Here is a 26,919-nt window from a genome sequence, read left to right on the forward strand (position 1 = left end):
GGCTCAGTGACTTAAAGCCTAAACGTTAGTGCCTTCATTGCTTCTTTATGTTTTATATATCATGTTTTGGAGCCAGGAGTGACCGTTTTTGAACAAGCGAGTGGAGTGTTGGGTTATTAGCTAACCTATAGGGACAGATATCAAGAAAAAAAGTAACAGACTAATAAAATATCAGAACTTCACTCACCGAAACCAAAGCACAAGTCTTCATGGATGTTTAGTATCACACAAACAACAAAACATAATATAAAATAACCATATATACACAGGTGAATGAAATAAAAAGAATGATTTCACACTGTTCGAACAGTTTTCCTGGACGTCTCAGCAAGATCTTTTTCAGCTGCTGGTGGTTTTTCTGTCTCATTTTACAGAATGAGACTATATTTGAGTTCCTAAAACTACACAATAATATAAGGATGTCAAAAAGTTTTTAATATTACTTTAGGGGAGAATTTTCAAAAACAGGACACTACGTTGGCTTTTACACTCAATGAGACTATACCTAGAAGAGTTTTGGGATTGGTTAAACCCAGCTGGACGACTGGATTTTCCAGGATGGCTTGAAACAGTGGGCTGTTGGTGTCGATGCCTTTGTCCAGATCTTCTGGAGAAGGTTTCCTGTCTCCCAACAGCCACTCACACTGCAGGAATACACAGTAAGGAACAAAAAGGACACCAATTAAAATCTTTATGGAAGTCAAAGTATAAAATTAACTGAAAACAAGTGAAACAGGTATTCAATGTTACTGGACTTGTTGTTTTCGGAAGGTTTCAGAAATTACTGGGGGGAGGGAGCTAACTGTTAAATTTGTTTATTAATAGTAAAACTACTGACGATGTGTAAACTTACCGCTGCATCCTGTTGGTTGTTATTGACTCTCAGAGCATCGATCACCTCCTTTTCATCAAAGCCCATCTCCATCAATGCAATGACTGCCTGCAGAGTTCATTAAAAAAAGCAAAAAAAACCCACATACAGTTAAAATCTATCTAAAGTCTATTCCAGCAATTCCAGCAGCTATCATGGGGACACAAAACTTACTTAATAAGATGTGAACAAGTTATGGTAAAATAAAAAAAAAAAAAAAACTTCCATCAAAATCGAATATCACTCAAGTTTAAGTGTGGCCCTGTCCCACATAAGATAAGATAAGAAGAACTTTATTTATTCGGAGGAAAAATTCTTTTGTCATACACATGCTCAATGCAGCAAGAGAGACAGAGGAACAGAGGAATAAGATATACAATAAGAATAGTAGTATACAGTAATATACAATAGGATAGTGCAAAATATAATATCAAATAACTCAAATAACATGCAGCTGATGAGAACCCTGAGAGGAGATTTGTAAAATCTGAAGTCTTGTATAAAAGCTAAAATTGCACCCACCCTTGAATCTGGTCTGAACTCCCTTTTCCTGCGGATCCTCTTGAAGATCTCTGTGAGTTCATCCTGCTTGTTGCTCTCGTCTGTGCTCGACTGGCTGGATAGGCTGCGGTGAGGATTAGGACCAGAGGCTGAAGCAGAAGCTGAAGCAGGGGGGCCTGGAGTGGCAGCTGCCGTAGCTCCTGCTGCCCCAGAAGAGTCCTGGCCTGGTAGTGGCGTGTCCACAGAGGGGTCATCTACATGCTCAATCAGCCACTCCATAGCCTGGGTCACTGACATGCTATAAGGAGATCAGATAAAACTACTGTTAGGGTACAAAGATAAGGAACAATTCCTATGAGACCCTTTCGTGGAACCTTGGTATCAGTGCATACTTCTCCAAAGTGCTGTCCTGCAAATTAATGCCCACTGGATATGTTTTCACCATATTTTGCAATAGGGACATATTTTTTTATGTGTGTGTGTGTGTGTGTGTGTGTGTGTGTGTGTGTGTGTGTGTGTATATATTCTTTCCCCCCCCCCCAAATATAACTATAGATACAGCCTTACTGGTTCAGTCTCAGAGCTTTGATTGCTCTGCTCTCAGGGAAACCCATCTCAGTGAGCTGCTGGAGGGCCGTTTCATCCACCCGATCCTCTTCATCTTCATCTAACATTGCTATGAGACACAGACACACAAAGAGAAAAGATCTTTGGTTGACAGCTAAATGTTTGGAACAATCAAACATACAGAAAACCTGCACTGCCAAAATAAATGTGCGCAACTTCAGATAAAAGATAACATCTAGTTTCTAAAAAGTGCCCATTAGTATGTTTTATTTATTTATTTAGGACAGTGCATGTTAATGAACATAAATGTAAAATAAATTACATGAATGTAAACATGCCAGATTATAGCCAAGGGCTAATTTCCATCTGTTGTCCATAAAACATTAAAAAATAGACATAATAATTCATAAAAAATTCAGAATTCATTTATAATAAAAACTCCATCACCAAACTCACACATACACACCATTCTATTCCCAAATAAAACATTAAAACTATACAACTTATACATGATCACACACTTGATTTGTCCATAACCAGTTTTTAACCTGTGCCTTAAACAAGTTGAATTTTGAGCATTCTCAAATGGATTGTTGTGGCTAAAATAAAACCCAATCCTAACCCTAACCACAGACTTGGTAAATGTTAAAACTCAGGTGGGCAATTAATTTTCCTGAGAGAAACTGGAGAGATGAATCAATCATTTTAGAAAGATTAAAAATAATAATACAGCAGAAATGAATTCAAGTTAATGGTGCTGTGACAGACCCAGTTTTTCCACTGGAAAATGGGTTAAAGGTTTAAGGGATTTTCCACTTTACCATTTGCCTTTTTGAATAGTTCGACAGCATCAGGGTTCAAGGCAAGAAGCTTCTGTGCGACTTCAATAAGAGAAACCAGGATTTTTCTGAGCTCTGTTTGAAACTGCAACAACACAAACAACAATATACAAGGACATTAAAAATAATTACAAGCTATCAGTCCAAGTACAGTGCAGGTAAATTTCTCATTTACAATATTTTAAAGTATTATTGTAATTTATCTACATTTCAGTGCACCCTGTGAGCTAAAGCTAAACCTCTCTTACATCTCTGATGTTGTGTTGCGTAACAGTACGGTCTGTGTGGCGTGTGGATAGGCTGGCGGTGGCTTTCAGAATAGCATCTTTATCTGGAGCTTTGTTTTCTTGTTTCTTCTGTGATGAACAGAATAAACAGCAGTTAATAAAATATATGCATGTTTAAAAAAAAGGACTTCTTCCCAAAAACTGGACAGAGGACTTACCTTGTCTTCTGAACTAACGTCAGCCGTCTTTGGAGGGGTTGGTGGCGGTCTTTTCTTTATGAGCAGCAAAACATCTACAACATACATTAAACATGTTAGCTTCATGGAAAACTGTGGCAAACCACGGCAAACTGGAGAGACGCTACATACCTTTATCTTTGAGATTTTCATCAGCAACAGTTTTTGTGTCAGAGAGGACTCTTTCTGTAGCAGCATGAATAAGTTTATGATGTGTAAGGGTTTTGGGATCTTCTAGACTTCCATGTACACACTACAAATTAAGCACAAAACAAAACAACTCAGGCACAACCAGATAACTCATTGTAACTAATCACTTTCTTTGTTTTAAATATCATTCAGTTACTGTTATAAGTAGGACCAATAATGACAGACATTTGAAAAAGTTATTTAAAAGAAGAGAAAAAGGAAAAAAACCAAAAAAAAAAACCAACCGATGATCTAGATGACCAAGATCCTACACAGAAACAGTGGATTGAAAAAACTTAAACACAATTTTTAAGTTGTACATGTCACAGTGTGCTAGTTATCTGCTTTGTAAATGGCCTGGTCATTAAAAAATAAAATAATTGAACTAGTAACTAACTATTTTAACTAGAAATAGTACCATCTGCTTCTGCTTTCTGACAAATTTGAATGAAAGCGGTGTACTTTGTTTTTTAACATAGATTATGGCAATGGTGCTGTTGGTCTATATGACTTATGCATTAAAATGGGTCTGACACCCCTGCAACAGAGAAAGCCAGATCCTCACAACACAGTTGTAGGAACAAGCAAATTTTCGAGTTTTGGTTATCAAAATAACTTTAGATCTGTTTTCTCTTGATCAGCTTTAATCAGTTAACTACATCAGCTCTGATATTTAACCGAAGATACAAACTGAGTAAAAACAGTCTCCCTATGTGGAGGATTAGCTGCTTTCTGTCTTTGCTTTGTCATCATAAATTCAGGATTGGTTGGGTAAACAAAACATGACTCATCTAAAAACTCTAAGCACTGACTTCATGAAGTTTCAGAGACGTATTAATTAATTTAAGAATATACTGGGCTGACACGAAAACCAAAACTTAAACCACTACTTGAGTTTTCGCCATAGCCCAAGGAAGGAGAAGTGAAGTGAGCTGTATAATAATAGAATGGCTAAAAAGTAGCATGCGTTTCTTAGTAGCTACTGGGACAACCAACTTGCTAAATTATAAATAGCAAAGTCTACCCAGTTACTATAAATACAGCGCCAGTGATACTGACACTGACAGTTTACGAAAGGGACATGGCACAGTGTAAAGCACCCCAGGCAGAGGAGTGACAGGTCGAAAAAAAAGGAAGCAGGACAAACACAAACAAGCCAAGAAAAACCTACATGTTTCAAGCACCTCTCCTTTAGTTTCTCAACAGTCGTGTCTTCCGTGACCTCCTCCAACCACTCCGTGCCGTCCATGGTGCAGATGTGTATTTTCAGCACTTTGCCGGCAAATATTTTTTCCTCCTGCACGAACATAGCTCCAGACTTAACAGTACCAGTCCAGTGACGATAGCTAGCAGCAGTTGCTATGTGCCTATTTGGCAAGCTTGCGTGCTAACCTTAGCACCCAGCTAGCCGTCGTCTGTAAATCCACCAACAACAAAGTGAGAGCGGGCACCGACTAGCTGAGGGCCATTTGGGGGTTCCTCGGTCGGTTTTCGCTGCGGTGGTAACCGAGAAACACGTCCTCTTCAAGACGAGTTCTTCTTTTTTCCTGTTAGCTCACAAGCAGTAACTAGCGAAAACCCTATTTTTACTGTAACTTGAACTTTGAACTCCCAACTGTACCGCCAATGCTGGATTGTGGGATGTGTAGTTCTTTTGAGTGACAGGTCCAAAAATACAATCAACCCGGTCAAGCCGTTTTTAGAAAACACAGTTACTTGCAACAAAATTATGAAACATCGTAATATTTGCTTCTTTAACCTGCACTTAGAGGATCCTCAGATCTCCAACGGTCCAACATCAAGGTAACTAAAACAAAGCTGAAACTGGAGTTAAAACAACAACAACGAGTTAATTATTAAAGCTGCAAGCAGCGTTATGAGGGCCCTCGCACCCTGGCGTGTCGAGCCACGCCCAACACCTAAAACCAGCACGTCCGATCTCATGTCACATTGATGGAATTCATGCATTTAACCACCAGCTAACATTTCATTTGGTTCAACCATGAGTATAGTCGTCCCACTAGGTGGCGCTCTAACCATTATAGACAAAGGGCATAACAAACATTTCCGAGCTCGAGTCTCATCACGCCTGCGACCTTTGGGAGAGATTGGACTTTGTGTCTTTGAGTGACAGCAGATTACTGCTTTTTGGCCAGTGATTGAAACTCCACGTGCCGCCATGACCACCCCGTTTCCTTGAACGTAAAAAGCTTCACAATTTAACATCACAAAGGTCTTTAGATTCCACACACTGGAGAATGGTTCAATATGATGAAATCCCTTGGAGGAGTTCGTCAAAGTATGAAGCCTGAAAAGAGGGGAAAATGTCGCCAAAATTGCACATTAATTTTAAAATGGCTGACTTCCTGTTGGATTTGGGATATTGCACCAAGAGACTTTTTTGTACATCTTGATATTTTCCATAAGCTTACCAGGTTTCAGACTCATAGATGAAACACAGAGCAGGGGCTGTTGTTTTGAAATTTTGTAGGGGGCGCTGTGGAGCAATTTCGCGCTATTCAATGAAAATGATCACATGACAACAAAGCCTTCATCCATTTGGAGGTGTGGGCCAAATTTCAAGCCTCTATAAACTTGCAAGCCCCTCAAAAGCCACTTCATCTTTCATGTTGAACAGCGTTGCCACCAGGGTGCGCCGTTCAGTTTAAAGTCACAATTTTTGCACTGAAGCATCACGAGGGACTGATGTTGATATTCACCGCTTTTGAGGTGGCCACGATGAACCTGTGAAAATCAGTACAACAAAATTAAAGCCATGACATTTCCTGTTGCCACTAGGTGGCGCTGTACGTATTCCCGACAATGGGCACATCAATCTGTTCAGGGCGGGTCTGACATCATGCCTGTAAAGTCTGGTACTGAACAGACTGGATTTCATTGAGTTATACTAATTTGTTTCTTCATGGCGTGACATCAAAGTTCGCCATGCTGCTGGGGTCACACCCTTTTGCGAAAAGTCACAGTTTTCACTGTAACCCAAGACCAACTCCTTACGCCTTTCCTGGAGAAATTTGAGGCTGCAGGTGTCACCCATCACTATACTGTACCCCAAAGTGTAAAACATGACATTTCCTGTTCCCACTAGGTGGCGCTGTCCCTGGTGTCAAATATGGCAGTTGAAATATGTTCAGGGGTGGAGCCTTATCATATGTGTTCACTTTGGTCAAGGTCAGAAAATGTATGACAAAATGAGAGGCAATAAGATTTTCATGGCGAGTCATCGAAATTCGCCATGGCGCCACGGCCTCATAGTATTGTGAAAACTCAAAAGCTCCGCAATTTAACATGGCACAAGGGTGTAGTTGGCACTGACCAAATATGAAGGTTATGAAATCAAACCCCAAGGAGGAGTTCGTCAAAGTTCGAGGCATGGAAATGGTAAAATCAGAGCCAAAATGTCACCTTCAATCCAAAATGGCGGACTTCCTGTTGGGTTTAGGACATTGCCATAATAGACTTTTTTGTTCGACTCTGAACATTATATAGGTGTACCGACTTTCAAACTTGTAGGCCATACCCATACCGGGGGCTCGCGTTTTTCATTTTTCTAGGTGGCGCTACTGAGCTAATTTTCCCTGGCCATGTCTGAGAACATTAAAATACGTAAATTTTCACCAGACCTGACGCGTGTGCAAAATTTCATGAGTTTTCGAGCATGTTTAGGCCCTCAAACGGCCAATTCATTTGCCGAAATAATAATAATAATAATAATTAAAGCTGCAAGCAGCGTTATGAGGGCCCTCGCACCCCCGGCGCGTCGAGCCACGCCCAACACCTAAAACCAGCACGTCCGATCTGATGTCACATTGATGGAATTCATGCATTTAACCACCAGCTAACATTTCAACTCATTCATTCATGATTAGTTAGTCGTTCCACTAGGTGGCGCTCTAACCATTATGTACAAATGGCATAACAAACACTTCCAAGCTCGAGTCTCATCACACCTGAGACGTTTGGGACAGATTGGACATTGTGTTTTTGAGTGACAGCAGATTACTGCTTTTTGGCGAGTGATTCAAACTCTAAGTGCCGCCATAACCACCCCGTTTCCCTGGACGTAAAAAGCTTCGCAATTTAACAACACAAAGGTCTTTGGATTCCACACACTGAAGAATGCTTCAATATGATGAAATCCCTTGGAGGAGTTCGTCAAAGTACGGTGCCTGAAAAGATGGGAAAATGTAGCCAAAATTACACATTAACTTTAAAATGGCTGACTTCCTGTTGGATTTGGGATATTGCTCCAAGAGACTTTTTTGTACATCTTAAGATCTTCCATAAGCTTACCAAGTTTCAGACTCATAGATAAAACACAGAGCAGGGGCTGATATTTTGGAATTTTGTAGGGGGCGCTGTGGAGCCATTTTGCGCTATTCAAGGAAAATGGTTACATAACAACAAAGCCTTCATCACATTGGAGGCGTGGGCCAAGTTTAAAGCCTCTATAAACTTTCCAAGCCCCTCAAAAGTAACTTCATCTTTCATGTTGAACAGCGTTGCCACCAGGGTGCGCCGTTCAGTTTAAAGTCACAATTTTCGCACTAAACCATCATGAAGGACTGATGGTGATATTCACCACTTTTGAGGTGGCCACAATGAACCTGTGAAAATCAGTACAACAAAGTGTAAGACATGACATTTCCTGTTGCCACTAGGTGGCGCTGTATGTATTCCTGACAATGGGCACATCAATCTGTTCAGGGCGGGTCTGACATCATGCCTGTAAAGTCTGGTACTGAACAGACTGGATTTCATTGAGTTATACTAATTTGTTTCTTCATGGCGTGACATCAAAGTTCGCCATGCCGCTGGGGTCACACCCTTTTGCGAAAAGTCACAGTTTTCACTGTAACCCAAGACCAACTCCTTAAGGCTTTGCTGGAGAAATTTGAGGCTGCAGATGTCACCCATCACTATACTGTACCCCAAAGTGTAAAACATGACATTTCCTGTTCCCACTAGGTGGCGCTGTCCTTGATGTCAAATATGGCAGTCGAAATATGTTCAGGGGTGGAGCCTTATCATATGTGTTCACTTTGGTCAAGGTCAGAAAATGTATGACAAAATGAGAGGCAATAAGATTTTCATGGCGAGTCATCGAAATTCGCCATGGCGCCACGGCCTCATAGTATTGTGAAAACTCAAAAGCTCCGCAATTTAACATGGCACAAGGGTGTAGTTGACACTGTCCAAATTTGAAGTTTATAGGACCAAATCCCAAGGAGGAGTTCGTTAAAGTACAAGGCATGGAAACGGTAAAATTAGAGCCAAAATGTCACCTTCAATCCAAAATGGCGGACTTCCTGTTGGGTTTAGGACATTGCCATAATAGACTTTTTTGTTCGACTCTGAACCTTATATAAGTGTACCGACTTTCAAACATGTAGGCCATACTCATACCGGGGGCTCGCCTTTTTCATTTTTCTAGGTGGCGCTACTGAGCTAATTTTCCCTGGCCATGTCTGAGAACATTAAAATACGTAAATTTTCACCAGACCTGACGCGTGTGCAAAATTTCATGAGTTTTCGAGCATGTTTAGGCCCTCAAAAGGCCGATTCATTTGCCGAAATAATAATAATAATAATAATAATAAACAGAGCAATTACAATAGGGCCTTCGCACTGTCAGTGCTCGGGCCCTAATTAAAGCTGCAAGCAGCGTTATGAGGGCCCTCGCACCCCGGCGTGTCGAGCCACGCCCAACACCTAAAACCAGCACGTCCGATGTGATGTCACATTGATGGAATTCATGCATTTAACCACCAGCTAACAATTCAACTCATTCATTCATGATTAGTTAGTCGTTCCACTAGGTGGCGCTCTAACCATTATGTACAAATGGCATAACAAACACTTCCAAGCTCGAGTCTCATCACACCTGAGACGTTTGGGAGAGATTGGACATTGTGTTTTTGAGTGACAGCAGATTACTGCTTTTTGGCGAGTGATTCAAACTCTAAGTGCCACCATAACCACCCCGTTTCCCTGGACGTAAAAAGCTTCGCAATTTAACATCACAAAGGTCTTTAGATTCCACACACTGGAGAATGGTTCAATATGATGAAATCCCTTGGAGGAGTTCGTCAAAGTATGAAGCCTGAAAAGAGGGGAAAATGTCGCCAAAATTACACATTAATTTTAAAATGGCTGACTTCCTGTTGGATTTGGGATATTGCTCCAAGAGACTTTTTTGTACATCTTGATATTTTCCATAAGCTTACCAGGTTTCAGACTCATAGATGAAACACAGAGCTGGGGCTGATGTTTTGAAATTTTGTAGGGGGCGCTGTGGAGCAATTTCGCGCTATTCAATGAAAATGATCACATGACAACAAAGCCTACATCCATTTGGAGGTGTGTGCCAAATTTCAAGCCTCTATAAACTTTCCAAGCCCCTCAAAAGCCACTTCATCTTTCATGGTGAACCGCGTTGCCACCAGGGTGCGCCGTTCAGTTTAAAGTCACAATTTTTGCACTGAAGCATCACGAGGGACTGATGGTGATATTCACCGCTTTTGAGGTGGCCAAGATGAATCTGTGAAAATCAGTACAACAAAATTAAAGCCATGACATTTCCTGTTGCCACTAGGTGGCGCTGTCCGTATTTCCGACAATGGGCACATCAATCTGTTCAGGGCGGGTCTGACATCATGCCTGTAAAGTCTGGTACTGATCAGACTGGATTTCATTGAGTTATACTAATTTGTTTCTTCATGGCGTGACATTAAAGTTCGCCACGCCGCTGGGGTCACACCCTTTTGCGAAAAGTCACAGTTTTCACTGTAACCCAAGACCAACTCCTTAAGGCTTTTCTGGAGAAATTTGAGGCTGCAGATGTCACCCATCACTATACTGTACCCCAAAGTGTAAAACATGACATTTCCTGTTCCCACTAGGTGGCGCTGTCCCTTATGTCAAATATGGCAGTTGAAATATGTTCAGGGGTGGAGCCTTATCATATGTGTGCTCTTTGGTCAAGGTCAGAAAATGTATGACAAAATGAGAGGCAATAAGATTTTCATGGCGAGTCATCGAAATTCGCCATGGCGCCACGGCCTCATAGTATTGTGAAAACTCAAAAGCTCCGCAATTTAACATGGCACAAGGGTGTAGTTGACACTGTCCAAATTTGAAGCTTATAGGACCAAATCCCAAGGAGGAGTTCGTTAAAGTTCGAGGCATGGAAACGGTAAAATCAGAGCCAAAATGTCACCTTCAATCCAAAATGGCGGACTTCCTGTTGGGTTTAGGACATTGCCATAATAGACTTTTTTGTTCGACTCTGAAAGTTATATAGGTGTACCGACTTTCAAACATGTAGGTCATACCCATACCGGGGGCTCGCGTTTTTCATTTTTCTAGGTGGCGCTACTGAGCTAATTTTCCCTGGCCATGTCTGGGAACATTAAAATACGTAAATTTTCACCAGACCTGACGCGTGTGCAAAATTTCATGAGTTTTCGAGCATGTTTAGGCCCTCAAACGGCCAATTCATTTGCCGAAATAATAATAATAATAATAATAAACAGAGCAATTACAATAGGGCCTTCGCACTGTCAGTGCTCGGGCCCTAATTAAAGCTGCAAGCAGCGTTATGAGGGCCCTCGCACCCCCGGCGTGTCGAGCCACGCCCAACACCTAAAACCAGCACATCCGATGTGATGTCACATTGATGGAATTCATGCATTTAACCACCAGCTAACATTTCAACTCATTCATTCATGATTTGTTAGTCGTTCCACTAGGTGGCGCTCTAACCCTTATGCACAAATGGCATAACAAACATTTCCGAGCTCGAGTCTCATCACGCCTGCGACCTTTGGGAGAGATTGGACTTTGTGTCTTTGAGTGACAGCAGATTACTGCTTTTTGGCGAGTGATTGAAACTCCACGTGCCGCCATGACCACCCCGTTTCCTTGAACGTAAAAAGCTTCGCAATTTAACATCACAAAGGTCTTTAGATTCCACACACTGGAGAATGGTTCAATATGATGAAATCCCTTGGAGGAGTTCGTCAAAGTATGAAGCCTGAAAAGAGGGGAAAATGTCGCCAAAATTGCACATTAATTTTAAAATGGCTGACTTCCTGTTGGATTTTGGATATTGCTCCAAGAGACTTTTTTGTACATCTTGATATCTCCTATAAGCTTACCAGGTTTCAGACTCATACATAAAACACAGAGCTGGGGCTGTGGTTTTGAAATTTTGTAGGGGGCGCTGTGGAGCCATTTCGCGCTATTCAATAAAAATGATCACATGACAACAAAGCCTTCATCCATTTGGAGGGGTGTGCTAAATTTAAAGCCTCTATATACTTTCCAAGCCCCTCAAAAGCCACTTCATCTTTCATGGTGGACCGCGTTGCCACCAGGGTGCGCCGTTCAGTTTAAAGTCACAATTTTTGCACTGAAGCATCACGAGGGACTGATGTTGATATTCACCGCTTTTGAGGTGGCCACGATGAACCTGTGAAAATCAGTACAACAAAATTAAAGCCATGACATTTCCTGTTGCCACTAGGTGGCGCTGTACGTATTCCCGACAATGGGCACATCAATCTGTTCAGGGCAGGTCTGACATCATGCCTGTAAAGTCTGGTACTGAACAGACTGGATTTCATTGAGTTATACTAATTTGTTTCTTCATGGCGTGACATTAAAGTTCGCCATGCTGCTGGGGTCACACCCTTTTGCGAAAAGTCACAGTTTTCACTGTAACCCAAGACCAACTCCTTAAGGCTTTCCTGGAGAAATTTGAGGCTGCAGGTGTCACCCATCACAATACTGTACCCCAAAGTGTAAAACATGACATTTCCTGTTCCCACTAGGTGGCGCTGTCCCTGGTGTCAAATATGGCAGTTGAAATATGTTCAGGGGTGGAGCCTTATCATATGTGTTCACTTTGGTCAAGGTCAGAAAATGTATGACAAAATGAGAGGCAATAAGATTTTCATGGCGAGTCATCGAAATTCGCCATGGCGCCACGGCCTCATAGTATTGTGAAAACTCAAAAGCTCCGCAATTTAACATGGCCCAGGTGTGTAGTTGACACTGACCAAAGATGAAGCTTATACAACCAAATCCCAAGGAGGAGTTCGCAAAAGTTCGAGGCATGGAAATGGCAAAATTAGAGCCAAAATGTCACCTTCTCTTCCAAATGGCGGACTTCCTGTTGGGTTTGCATCAATGGGCCCACAGACTTTTTTGTTCGACTCGGCATGATACACATGTGTGCCAAATTTCATACATGTAGCTGAAACGATGTGGTCGTAGGGCTGCATTTAACAAGGCATAGGTGGCGCTGTAGAGCCATTTCCCAGTGCTCATATGTAAAACCATTAAAATACAAAATTTTTCACCAGACCTGGCATGTGTGCAAAATTTCATGAGTTTTCGAGCATGTTTAGGCCCTCAAACGGCCAATTCATTTGCCGAAATAATAATAATAATAATAATAAACAGAGCAATTACAATAGGGCCTTCGCACTGTCAGTGCTCGGGCCCTAATTAAAGCTGCAAGCAGCGTTATGAGGGCCCTCGCACCCCGGCGTGTCGAGCCACGCCCAACACCTAAAACCAGCACGTCCGATGTGATGTCACATTGATGGAATTCATGCATTTAACCACCAGCTAACAATTCAACTCATTCATTCATGATTAGTTAGTCGTTCCACTAGGTGGCGCTCTAACCATTATGTACAAATGGCATAACAAACACTTCCAAGCTCGAGTCTCATCACACCTGAGACGTTTGGGAGAGATTGGACATTGTGTTTTTGAGTGACAGCAGATTACTGCTTTTTGGCGAGTGATTCAAACTCTAAGTGCCACCATAACCACCCCGTTTCCCTGGACGTAAAAAGCTTCGCAATTTAACATCACAAAGGTCTTTAGATTCCACACACTGGAGAATGGTTCAATATGATGAAATCCCTTGGAGGAGTTCGTCAAAGTATGAAGCCTGAAAAGAGGGGAAAATGTCGCCAAAATTACACATTAATTTTAAAATGGCTGACTTCCTGTTGGATTTGGGATATTGCTCCAAGAGACTTTTTTGTACATCTTGATATTTTCCATAAGCTTACCAGGTTTCAGACTCATAGATGAAACACAGAGCTGGGGCTGATGTTTTGAAATTTTGTAGGGGGCGCTGTGGAGCAATTTCGCGCTATTCAATGAAAATGATCACATGACAACAAAGCCTACATCGATTTGGAGGTGTGTGCCAAATTTCAAGCCTCTATAAACTTTCCAAGCCCCTCAAAAGCCACTTCATCTTTCATGGTGAACCGCGTTGCCACCAGGGTGCGCCGTTCAGTTTAAAGTCACAATTTTTGCACTGAAGCATCACGAGGGACTGATGGTGATATTCACCGCTTTTGAGGTGGCCAAGATGAATCTGTGAAAATCAGTACAACAAAATTAAAGCCATGACATTTCCTGTTGCCACTAGGTGGCGCTATCTGTATTTCCGACAATGGGCACATCAATCTGTTCAGGGCGGGTCTGACATCATGCCTGTAAAGTCTGGTACTGATCAGACTGGATTTCATTGAGTTATACTAATTTGTTTCTTCATGGCGTGACATTAAAGTTCGCCACGCCGCTGGGGTCACACCCTTTTGCGAAAAGTCACAGTTTTCACTGTAACCCAAGACCAACTGCTTAAGGCTTTTCTGGAGAAATTTGAGGCTGCAGATGTCACCCATCACTATACTGTACCCCAAAGTGTAAAACATGACATTTCCTGTTCCCACTAGGTGGCGCTGTCCCTTATGTCAAATATGGCAGTTGAAATATGTTCAGGGGTGGAGCCTTATCATATGTGTGCTCTTTGGTCAAGGTCAGAAAATGTATGACAAAATGAGAGGCAATAAGATTTTCATGGCGAGTCATCGAAATTCGCCATGGCGCCACGGCCTCATAGTATTGTGAAAACTCAAAAGCTCCGCAATTTAACATGGCACAAGGGTGTAGTTGACACTGTCCAAATTTGAAGCTTATAGGACCAAATCCCAAGGAGGAGTTCGTTAAAGTTCGAGGCATGGAAACGGTAAAATCAGAGCCAAAATGTCACCTTCAATCCAAAATGGCGGACTTCCTGTTGGGTTTAGGACATTGCCATAATAGACTTTTTTGTTCGACTCTGAAAGTTATATAGGTGTACCGACTTTCAAACATGTAGGTCATACCCATACCGGGGGCTCGCGTTTTTCATTTTTCTAGGTGGCGCTACTGAGCTAATTTTCCCTGGCCATGTCTGAGAACATTAAAATACGTAAATTTTCACCAGACCTGACGCGTGTGCAAAATTTCATGAGTTTTCGAGCATGTTTAGGCCCTCAAACGGCCAATTCATTTGCCGAAATAATAATAATAATAATAATTAAAGCTGCAAGCAGCGTTATGAGGGCCCTCGCACCCCCGGCGTGTCGAGCCACGCCCAACACCTAAAACCAGCACATCCGATGTGATGTCACATTGATGGAATTCATGCATTTAACCACCAGCTAACATTTCAACTCATTCATTCATGATTTGTTAGTCGTTCCACTAGGTGGCGCTCTAACCCTTATGCACAAATGGCATAACAAACATTTCCGAGCTCGAGTCTCATCACGCCTGCGACCTTTGGGAGAGATTGGACTTTGTGTCTTTGAGTGACAGCAGATTACTGCTTTTTGGCGAGTGATTGAAACTCCACGTGCCGCCATGACCACCCCGTTTCCTTGAACGTAAAAAGCTTCGCAATTTAACATCACAAAGGTCTTTAGATTCCACACACTGGAGAATGGTTCAATATGATGAAATCCCTTGGAGGAGTTCGTCAAAGTATGAAGCCTGAAAAGAGGGGAAAATGTCGCCAAAATTGCACATTAATTTTAAAATGGCTGACTTCCTGTTGGATTTTGGATATTGCTCCAAGAGACTTTTTTGTACATCTTGATATCTCCTATAAGCTTACCAGGTTTCAGACTCATACATAAAACACAGAGCTGGGGCTGTGGTTTTGAAATTTTGTAGGGGGCGCTGTGGAGCCATTTCGCGCTATTCAATAAAAATGATCACATGACAACAAAGCCTTCATCCATTTGGAGGGGTGTGCTAAATTTAAAGCCTCTATATACTTTCCAAGCCCCTCAAAAGCCACTTCATCTTTCATGGTGGACCGCGTTGCCACCAGGGTGCGCCGTTCAGTTTAAAGTCACAATTTTTGCACTGAAGCATCACGAGGGACTGATGTTGATATTCACCGCTTTTGAGGTGGCCACGATGAACCTGTGAAAATCAGTACAACAAAATTAAAGCCATGACATTTCCTGTTGCCACTAGGTGGCGCTGTACGTATTCCCGACAATGGGCACATCAATCTGTTCAGGGCAGGTCTGACATCATGCCTGTAAAGTCTGGTACTGAACAGACTGGATTTCATTGAGTTATACTAATTTGTTTCTTCATGGCGTGACATTAAAGTTCGCCATGCTGCTGGGGTCACACCCTTTTGCGAAAAGTCACAGTTTTCACTGTAACCCAAGACCAACTCCTTAAGGCTTTCCTGGAGAAATTTGAGGCTGCAGGTGTCACCCATCACAATACTGTACCCCAAAGTGTAAAACATGACATTTCCTGTTCCCACTAGGTGGCGCTGTCCCTGGTGTCAAATATGGCAGTTGAAATATGTTCAGGGGTGGAGCCTTATCATATGTGTTCACTTTGGTCAAGGTCAGAAAATGTATGACAAAATGAGAGGCAATAAGATTTTCATGGCGAGTCATCGAAATTCGCCATGGCGCCACGGCCTCATAGTATTGTGAAAACTCAAAAGCTCCGCAATTTAACATGGCCCAGGTGTGTAGTTGACACTGACCAAAGATGAAGCTTATACAACCAAATCCCAAGGAGGAGTTCGCAAAAGTTCGAGGCATGGAAATGGCAAAATTAGAGCCAAAATGTCACCTTCTCTTCCAAATGGCGGACTTCCTGTTGGGTTTGCATCAATGGGCCCACAGACTTTTTTGTTCGACTCGGCATGATACACATGTGTGCCAAATTTCATACATGTAGCTGAAACGATGTGGTCGTAGGGCTGCATTTAACAAGGCATAGGTGGCGCTGTAGAGCCATTTCCCAGTGCTCATATGTAAAACCATTAAAATACAAAATTTTTCACCAGACCTGGCATGTGTGCAAAATTTCATGAGTTTTCGAGCATGTTTAGGCCCTCAAACGGCCAATTCATTTGCCGAAATAATAATAATAATAATAATAAACAGAGCAATTACAATAGGGCCTTCGCACTGTCAGTGCTCGGGCCCTAATTAAAGCTGCAAGCAGCGTTATGAGGGCCCTCGCACCCCCGGCGCGTCAAGCCACGCCCAACACCTAAAACCAGCACGTCCGATGTGATGTCACATTGATGGAATTCATGCATTTAACCACCAGCTAACAATTCATCTCATTCAATCATGATTATAGTTGTCCCACTAGGTGGAGCTCTAACCATTACTGACAAATGGCATAACAAACATTTCCTAGCTCGAGTCTCATCACACCTGAGACGTTTGGGAGAGATTGGACATTGTGTTTTTGAGTGACAGCAGATTACTGCTTTTTGGCGAGTGATTCAAACTCTAGGTGCCACCATAACCACCCCGTTTCACTGAATGTAAAAAGCTTCGCAATTTAACATCACAAAGGTCTTTAGATTCCACACACTGGAGATTGGTTCAATATGATGAAATCCCTTGGAGGAGTTCGTCAAAGAACGGTGCCTGGAAAGAGGGGAAAATGTTGCCAAAATTACACATTAATATTAAAATGGCTGACTTCCTGTTGGATTTGGGATATTGCACCAAGAGACTTTTTTGTACATCTTGATATCTCCTATAAGCTTACCAGGTTTCAGAATCATACATAGAACACAGAGCAGGGGCTGTGGTTTTGAAATTTTGTAGGGGGCGCTGTGGAGCAATTTCGCGCTATTCAATGAAAATGATCACATGCCAACAAAGCCTTCATCCATTTGGAGGTGTGTGCCAAATTTCAAGCCTCTATAAACTTTCCAAGACCCTCAAAAGCCACTTCATCTTTCATGTTGAACAGCGTTGCCACCAGGGTGCGCCGTTCAGTTTAAACTCACAATTTTTGCACTGAAGCATCACGAGGGACTGATGGTGATATTCACCGCTTTTGAGGTGGCCAAGATGAACCTGTGAAAATCAGTACAACAAAATTAAAGCCATGACATTTCCTGTTGCCACTAGGTGGCGCTGTCCGTATTTCCGACAATGGGCACATCAATCTGTTCAGGGCGGGTCTGACATCATGCCTGTAAAGTCTGGTACTGATCAGACTGGATTTCATTGAGTTATACTAATTTCTTTCTTCATGGCGTGACATCAAAGTTCGCCATGCTGCTGGGGTCACACCCTTTCGCGAAAACTCACAGTTTTCACTGTAACCCAAGACCAACTCCTTAAGGCTTTCCTGGAGAAATTTGAGGCTGCAGATGTCACCCTTCACTATACTGTACCCCAAAGTGTAAAACATGACATTTCCTGTTCCCACTAGGTGGCGCTGTCCTTGATGTCAAATATGGCAGTTGAAATATGTTCAGGGGTGGAGCCTTATCATATGTGTGCTCTTTGGTCCAGATCGGAACATGTATGACAGAATGAGAGGCAATAAGATTTTCATGGCGAGTCATCGAAATTCGCCATGGCGCCACGGCCTCATAGTATTGTGAAAACTCAAAAGCTCCGCAATTTAACATGGCCCAGGTGTGTAGTTGACACTGACCAAAGATGAAGCTTATACAACCAAATCCCAAGGAGGAGTTCGCAAAAGTTCGAGGCATGGAAATGGCAAAATTAGAGCCAAAATGTCACCTTCTCTTCCAAATGGCGGACTTCCTGTTGGGTTTGCGTCAATGGGCCCACAGACTTTTTTGTTTGTCGTGGCATGATACACATGTGTGCCGAATTTCATACATGTAGCTGAAACGATGTGGTCGTAGGGCTGCATTTAACAAGGCATAGGTGGCGCTGTAGAGCCATTTCCCAGTGCTCATGAGTAAAACCATTAAAATACAAAATTTTTCACCAGACCTGGCATGTCTGCAAAATTTCATGAGTTTTTGAGCATGTTTAGGCCCTCAAAAAGCCAATTCATTTGCCGAAATAATAATAATAATAATTAAAGCTGCAAGCAGCGTTATGAGGGCCCTCGCACCCCATCGCGTCGAGCTACGCCCAACACCTACAACCAGCACCTCCGATCTGATGTCACATTAATGACATTCATGCATTCAACCACCAGCTAACATTTCATCTCATTCAATCATGATTATAGTCGTCCCACTAGGTGGCGCTCTAACCATTACTGACAAATGGCATAACAAACATTTCCGAGCTCGAGTCTCATCACGCCTGCGACCTTTGGGACATATTGGACATTTTGATTTTGAGTGACAGCAGATTACTGCTTTTTGGCGAGTGACTGAAACTCCACATGCCGCCATGACCACCCCGTTTCCCTGAACGTAAAAACCTTCGCAATTTAACATCACAAAGGTCTTTAGATTCCACACACTGGAGATTGGTTCAATATGATGAAATCCCTTGGAGGAGTTCGTCAAAGAACGGTGCCTGGAAAGAGGGGAAAATGTCACAAAAATTACACATTAATTTTAAAATGGCTGACTTCCTGTTGGATTTGGGATATTGCTCCAAGAGACTTTTTTGTACATCTTGATATCTCCTATAAGCTTCCCAGGTTTCAGACTCATACATAAAACACAGAGCTGGGGCTGATGTTTTGAAATTTTGTAGGGGGCGCTGTGGAGCCATTTTGCGCTATTCAATGAAAATGATCACATAACAACAAAGCCTTAAGCACAATGGAGGTGTGCGCCAAATTTCAAGCCTCTATAAACTTTCCAAGCCCCTCAAAAGACACTTCATTTTTCATGGTGAACAGCGTTGCCACCAGGGTGCGCCGTTCAGTTTAAAGTCACAATTTTTGCACTAAAGCATCATCAAGGACTGATGGTGATATTCACCGCTTTTGAGGTGGCCACTATGAACCTGTGAAAATCAGTACAACAAAGTGTAAGACATGACATTTCCTCTTCCCACTAGGTGGCGCTCTTCATATTCCTGACAATGGGCACATCAATCTGTTCAGGGCGGGTGTGACATCATGCCTGTAAAGTCTGGTACTAATCAGACTGGATTTCATGGAGTTATACTAATTTGTTTCTTCATGGCGAGATATCAAAGTTCGCCATGCTGCTGAGGTCACACCCTTTTGTGAAAAGCCACAGTTTTCACTGTACCCCAAGACCAACTCCTTAAGGCTTTCCTGGAGAAATTTGAGGCTGCAGATGTCACCCATCACTATACTGTACCCCAAAGTGTAAAACATGACATTTCCTGTTCCCACTAAGTGGCGCTGTCCCTGATGTAAAATATGGCAGTTGTAATATGTTCAGGGGTGGAGCCTTATCATATGTGTTCACTTTGGTCAAGGTCAGAAAATCTATGACAAAATGAGAGGCAATAAGATTTTCATGGCGAGTCATTGAAATTCGCCGTGGCGCCACGGCCTCATGGTATTGTGAAAACTCAAAAGCTCCGCAATTTAACATGGCATAAGGGTGTAGTTGGCACTGACCAAATATGAAGGTTATGAAATCAAACCCCAAGGAGGAGTTCGTTAAAGTTCGAGGCATGGAAACGGTAAAATCAGAGCCAAAATGTCACATTCAATCCAAAATGGCGGACTTCCTGTTGGGTTTAGGACATTGCCATAATAGACTTTTTTGTTCGACTCTGAACGTTATATAGGTGTACCGACTTTCAAACATGTAGGTGATACCCATACCGGGGGCTCGCGTTTTTCATTTTTCTAGGTGGCGCTACTGAGCTAATTTTCCCTGGCCATGTCTGAGAACATTAAAATACGTAAATTTTCACCAGACCTGACGCGTGTGCAAAATTTCATGAGTTTTCGAGCATGTTTAGGTCCTCAAAAGGCCGATTCATTTGCCGAAATAATAATAATAATAATAATTAAAGCTGCAAGCAGCGTTATGAGGGCCCTCGCACCCCCGGCGCGTCGAGCCACGCCCAACACCTAAAACCAGCACATCCGATCTGATGTCACATTGATGGAATTCATGCATTTAACCACCAGCTAACATTTCAACTCATTCATTCATGATTAGTTAGTCGTTCCACTAGGTGGCGCTCTAACCATTATGTACAAATGGCATAACAAACATTTCCGAGCTCGAGTCTCATCACACCTGAGACGTTTGGGAGAGATTGGACATTGTGTTTTTGAGTGACAGCAGATTACTGCTTTTTGGCGAGTGATTCAAACTCTAAGTGCCGCCATAACCACCCCGTTTCCCTGGACGTAAAAAGCTTCGCAATTTAACATCACAAAGGTCTTTAGATTCCACACACTGGAGATTGGTTCAATATGATGAAATCCCTTGGAGGAGTTCGTCAAAGAACGGTGCCTGGAAAGAGGGGAAAATGTCACAAAAATTACACATTAATTTTAAAATGGCTGACTTCCTGTTAGATTTGGGATATTGCTCCAAGAGACTTTTTTGTACATCTTGATATCTCCTATAAGCTTACCAGGTTTCAGACTCATACATAAAACACAGAGCTGGGGCTGATGTTTTGAAATTTTGTAGGGGGCGCTGTGGAGCCATTTTGCGCTATTCAATGAAAATGATCACATAACAACAAAGCCTTAAGCACAATGGAGGTGTGCGCCAAATTTCAAGCCTCTATAAACTTTCCAAGCCCCTCAAAAGCCACTTCATTTTTCACGGTGAACAGCGTTGCCACCAGGGTGCGCCGTTCAGTTTAAAGTCACAATTTTTGCACTAAAGCATCATCAAGGACTGATGGTGATATTCACCGCTTTTGAGGTGGCCACTATGAACCTGTGAAAATCAGTACAACAAAGTGTAAGACATGACATTTCCTGTTCCCACTAGGTGGCGCTCTTCATATTCCTGACAATGGGCACATCAATCTGTTCAGGGCGGGTGTGACATCATGCCTGTAAAGTCTGGTACTAATCAGACTGGATTTCATGGAGTTATACTAATTTGTTTCTTCATGGCAAGATATCAAAGTTCGCCATGCTGCTGAGGTCACACCCTTTCGTGAAAAGCCACAGTTTTCACTGTACCCCAAGACCAACTCCTTAAGGCTTTCCTGGAGAAATTTGAGGCTGCAGATGTCACCCATCACTATACTGTACCCCAAAGTGTAAAACATGACATTTCCTGTTCCCACTAGGTGGCGCTGTCCTTGATGTCAAATATGGCAGTTGAAATATGTTCAGGGGTGGAGCCTTATCATATGTGTTCACTTTGGTCAAGGTCAGAAAATGTATGACAAAATGAGAGGCAATAAGATTTTCATGGCGAGTCATCGAAATTCGCCGTGGCGCCACGGCCTCATGGTATTGTGAAAACTCAAAAGCTCCGCAATTTAACATGGCACAAGGGTGTAGTTGGCACTGACCAAATATGAAGGTTATGAAATCAAACCCCAAGGAGGAGTTCGTTAAAGTTCGAGGCATGGAAACGGTAAAATCAGAGCCAAAATGTCACCTTCAATCCAAAATGGCGGACTTCCTGTTGGGTTTAGGACATTGCCATAATAGACTTTTTTGTTCGACTCTGAACGTTATATAGGTGTACCGACTTTCAAACGTGTAGGTCATACCCATACCGGGGGCTCGCGTTTTTCATTTTTCTAGGTGGCGCTACTGAGCTAATTTTCCCTGGCCATGTCTGGGAACATTAAAATACGTAAATTTTCACCAGACCTGACGCGTGTGCAAAATTTCATGAGTTTTCGAGCATGTTTAGGCCCTCAAACGGCCAATTCATTTGCCGAAATAATAATAATAATAATAATAATAAACAGAGCAATTACAATAGGGCCTTCGCACTGTCAGTGCTCGGGCCCTAATAATAATAATAAACAGAGCAATTACAATAGGGCCTTCGCACTGTCAGTGCTCGGGCCCTAATTAAAGCTGCAAGCAGCGTTATGAGGGCCCTCGCACCCCCGGCGCGTCGAGCCACGCCCAACACCTACAACCAGCACGTCCGATCTGATGTCACATTGATGGAATTCATGCATTTGACCACCAGCTAACATTTCAACTCATTCATTCATGATTAGTTAGTCGTTCCACTAGGTGGTGCTCTAACCATTATGTACAAATGGCATAACAAACATTTCCGAGCTCGAGTCTCATCACACCTTAGACGTTTGGGAGAGATTGGACATTGTGTTTTTGAGTGACAGCAGATTACTGCTCTTTGGCGAGTGATTCAAACTCTAAGTGCCGCCATAACCACCCTGTTTCTCTGGACGTAAAAAGCTTCGCAATTTAACATCACAAAGGTCTTTAGATTCCACACACTGGAGATTGGTTCAATATGATGAAATCCCTTGGAGGAGTTCGTCAAAGAACAATGCCTGGAAAGAGGAGAAAATGTCGCCAAAATTACACATTAATTTTAAAATAGCTGACTTCCTGTTGGATTTGGGATATTGCACCAAGAGACTTTTTTGTACATCTTGATATCTCCTATAAGTTTACCAGGTTTCAGAATCATACATAAAACACAGAGCAGGGGCTGTGGTTTTGAAATTTTGTAGGGGGCGCTGTGGAGCAATTTCGCACTATTCAATGAAAATGATCACATGCCAACAAAGCCTTCATCCATTTGGAGGTGTGTGCCAAATTTCAAGCCTCTATAAACTTGCCAAGACCCTCAAAAGCCACTTCATCTTTCATGTTGAACAGCGTTGCCACCAGGGTGCGCCGTTCAGTTTAAAGTCACAATTTTTGCACTGAAGCATCACGAGGGACTGATGGTGATATTCACCGCTTTTGAGGTGGCCACAATCAACCTGTGAAAATCAGTACAACAAAGTGTAAGACATGACATTTCCTGTTCCCACTAGGTGGCGCTCTTCATATTCCTGACAATGGGCACATCAATCTGTTCAGGGCGGGTCTGACATCATGCCTGTAAAGTCTGGTACTAATCAGACTGGATTTCATGGAGTTATACTAATTTGTTTCTTCATGGCGAGACATCAAAGTTCGCCATGCCGCTGGGGTCACACCCTTTTGCGAAAAGTCACAGTTTTCACTGAAACCCAAGACCAACTCCTTAAGGCTTTCCTGGAGAAATTTGAGGCTGCAGGTGTTACCCATCACTATACTGTACCCCAAAGTGTAAAACATGACATTTCCTGTTCCCACTAGGTGGCGCTGTCCTTGATGTAAAATGTGGCAGTTGAAATATGTTCAGGGGTGGAGCCTTATCATATGTGTTCACTTTGGTCAAGGTCAGAAAATGTATGACAAAATGAGAGGCAATAAGAATTTCTTGGCGAGTCATCGAAATTCGCCATGGCGCCACGGCCTCATGGTATTGTGAAAACTCAAAAGCTCCGCAATTTAACATGGCACAAGGGTGTAGTTGACACTGACCAAATATGAAGGTTATGAAATGAAACCCCAAGGAGGAGTTCGCAAAAGTTCGAGGCATGGAAATGGCAAAATTAGAGCCAAAATGTCACCTTCTCTTCCAAATGGCGGACTTCCTGTTGGGTTTAGGACATTGCCATAATAGACTTTTTTGTTCGACTCTGAACGTTATATAGGTGTACCGACTTTCAAACTTGTAGGCAATACCCATACCGGGGGCTCGCGTTTTTCATTTTTCTAGGTGGCGCTACTGAGCTAATTTTCCCTGGCCATGTCTGAGAACATTAAAATACGTAAATTTTCACCAGACCTGACGCGTGTGCAAAATTTCATGAGTTTTCGAGCATGTTTAGGCCCTCAAATGGCCAATTCATTTGCCGAAATAATAATAATAATAATAATTAAAGCTGCAAGCAGCGTTATGAGGGCCCTCGCACCCCCGGCGCGTCGAGCCACGCCCAACACCTAAAACCAGCACCTCCGATCTGATGTCACATTGATGGAATTCATGCATTTAACCACCAGCTAACAATTCATCTCATTCAATCATGATTATAGTTGTCCCACTAGGTGGAGCTCTAACCATTACTGACAAATGGCATAACAAACATTTCCTAGCTCGAGTCTCATCACACCTGAGACGTTTGGGAGAGATTGGACATTGTGTTTTTGAGTGACAGCAGATTACTGCTTTTTGGCGAGTGATTCAAACTCTAAGTGCCACCATAACCACCCCGTTTCACTGAACGTAAAAAGCTTCGCAATTTAACATCACAAAGGTCTTTAGATTCCACACACTGGAGATTGGTTCAATATGATGAAATCCCTTGGAGGAGTTCGTCAAAGAACGGTGCCTGGAAAGAGGGGAAAATGTTGCCAAAATTACACATTAATATTAAAATGGCTGACTTCCTGTTGGATTTGGGATATTGCACCAAGAGACTTTTTTGTACATCTTCATATCTCCTATAAGCTTACCAGGTTTCAGAATCATACATAGAACACAGAGCAGGGGCTGTGGTTTTGAAATTTTGTAGGGGGCGCTGTGGAGCAATTTCGCGCTATTCAATGAAAATGATCACATGCCAACAAAGCCTTCATCCATTTGGAGGTGTGTGCCAAATTTCAAGCCTCTATAAACTTGCCAAGACCCTCAAAAGCCACTTCATCTTTCATGTTGAACAGCGTTCCCACCAGGGTGCGCCGTTCAGTTTAAACTCACAATTTTTGCACTGAAGCATCACGAGGGACTGATGGTGATATTCACCGCTTTTGAGGTGGCCAAGATGAACCTGTGAAAATCAGTACAACAAAATTAAAGCCATGACATTTCCTGTTGCCACTAGGTGGCGCTGTCCGTATTTCCGACAATGGGCACATCAATCTGTTCAGGGCGGGTCTGACATCATGCCTGTAAAGTCTGGTACTGATCAGACTGGATTTCATTGAGTTATACTAATTTGTTTCTTCATGGCGTGACATCAAAGTTCGCCATGCTGCTGGGGTCACACCCTTTTGCGAAAAGTCACAGTTTTCACTGTAACCCAAGACCAACTCCTTAAGGCTTTCCTGGAGAAATTTGAGGCTGCAGATGTCACCCATCACTATACTGTACCCCAAAGTGTAAAACATGACATTTCCTGTTCCCACTAGGTGGCGCTGTCCTTGATGTCAAATATGGCAGTTGAAATATGTTCAGGGGTGGAGCCTTATCATATGTGTGCTCTTTGGTCCAGATCGGAACATGTATGACAGAATGAGAGGCAATAAGATTTTCATGGCGAGTCATCGAAATTCGCCATGGCGCCACGGCCTCATAGTATTGTGAAAACTCAAAAGCTCCGCAATTTAACATGGCACAAGGGTGTAGTTGACACTGTCCAAATTTGAAGTTTATAGGACCAAATCCCAAGGAGGAGTTCGTTAAAGTATAAGGCATGGAAACGGTAAAATCAGACCCAAAATGTCACCTTCAATCCAAAATGGCGGACTTCCTGTTGGGTTTAGGACATTGCCATAATAGACTTTTTTGTTCGACTCTGAACGTTATATAGGTGTACCGACTTTCAAACGTGTAGGTCATACCCATACCGGGGGCTCGCGTTTTTCATTTTTCTAGGTGGCGCTACTGAGCTAATTTTCCCTGGCCATGTCTGGGAACATTAAAATACGTAAATTTTCACCAGACCTGACGCGTGTGCAAAATTTCATGAGTTTTCGAGCATGTTTAGGCCCTCAAACGGCCAATTCATTTGCCGAAATAATAATAATAATAATAATAAACAGAGCAATTACAATAGGGCCTTCGCACTGTCAGTGCTCGGGCCCTAATAATAATAAACAGAGCAATTACAATAGGGCCTTCGCACTATCAGTGCTCGGGCCCTAATAAGAAACAGAGCAATTACAATAGGGCCTTCGCACTGTCAGTGCTCGGGCCCTAATTAAAGCTGCAAGCAGCGTTATGAGGGCCCTCGCACCCCATCGCGTCGAGCTACGCCCAACACCTACAACCAGCACGTCCGATGTGATGTCACATTGATGGAATTCATGCATTTAACCACCAGCTAACATTTCATCTCATTGAACCATGATTATAGTCGTCCCACTAGGTGGCGCTCTAACTATTACCGACAAATGGCATACCAAACATTTCCGAGCTCGAGTCTCATCACACCTGAGACGTTTGGGAGAGATTGGACATTGTGTTTTTGAGTGACAGCAGATTACTGCTTTTTGGAGAGTGATTCAAACTCTAAGTGCCGCCATAACCACCCCGTTTCCCTGAACGTAAAAAGCTTCGCAATTTAACATCACAAAGGTCTTTAGATTCCACAAGCTGCAGATCGGTCCAATCTGATGAAATCCCTTGGAGGAGTACGTCAAAGAACGGTGCCTGAAAAGAGGGGAAAATGTTG

General features: G+C 42.6%; 2 protein-coding genes across 6 annotated transcripts in view; one reads left to right on the plus strand and one right to left on the minus strand.

Moving 5' to 3' along the window:
* abi3a (ABI family, member 3a) overlaps positions 1-26,919 on the plus strand; it is a 266,728-nt gene that overhangs the window by 9,663 nt on the left and 230,146 nt on the right. The gene's annotated exons all lie outside the window — the stretch shown is intronic.
* ubac1 (UBA domain containing 1) lies at positions 27-5,037 on the minus strand. The gene is made up of 9 exons (XM_085404944.1): positions 4,602-5,037; positions 3,374-3,494; positions 3,224-3,297; positions 3,027-3,134; positions 2,761-2,863; positions 1,940-2,048; positions 1,394-1,670; positions 854-940; positions 27-644 (listed from the first exon to the last, which is right to left on the minus strand). Exons 1-9 carry the CDS (start codon positions 4,737-4,739, stop codon positions 459-461), a joined length of 1,203 nt encoding a protein of 400 aa, XP_085261070.1. The 5' UTR covers positions 4,740-5,037; the 3' UTR covers positions 27-458.

Source organism: Rhamphochromis longiceps, linkage group LG4 (assembly GCF_057381845.1).
Source record: "Rhamphochromis longiceps isolate RC_006_pf linkage group LG4, R_longiceps_female_GT1.1, whole genome shotgun sequence".
Lineage (NCBI taxonomy): Eukaryota > Metazoa > Chordata > Actinopteri > Cichliformes > Cichlidae > Rhamphochromis > Rhamphochromis longiceps.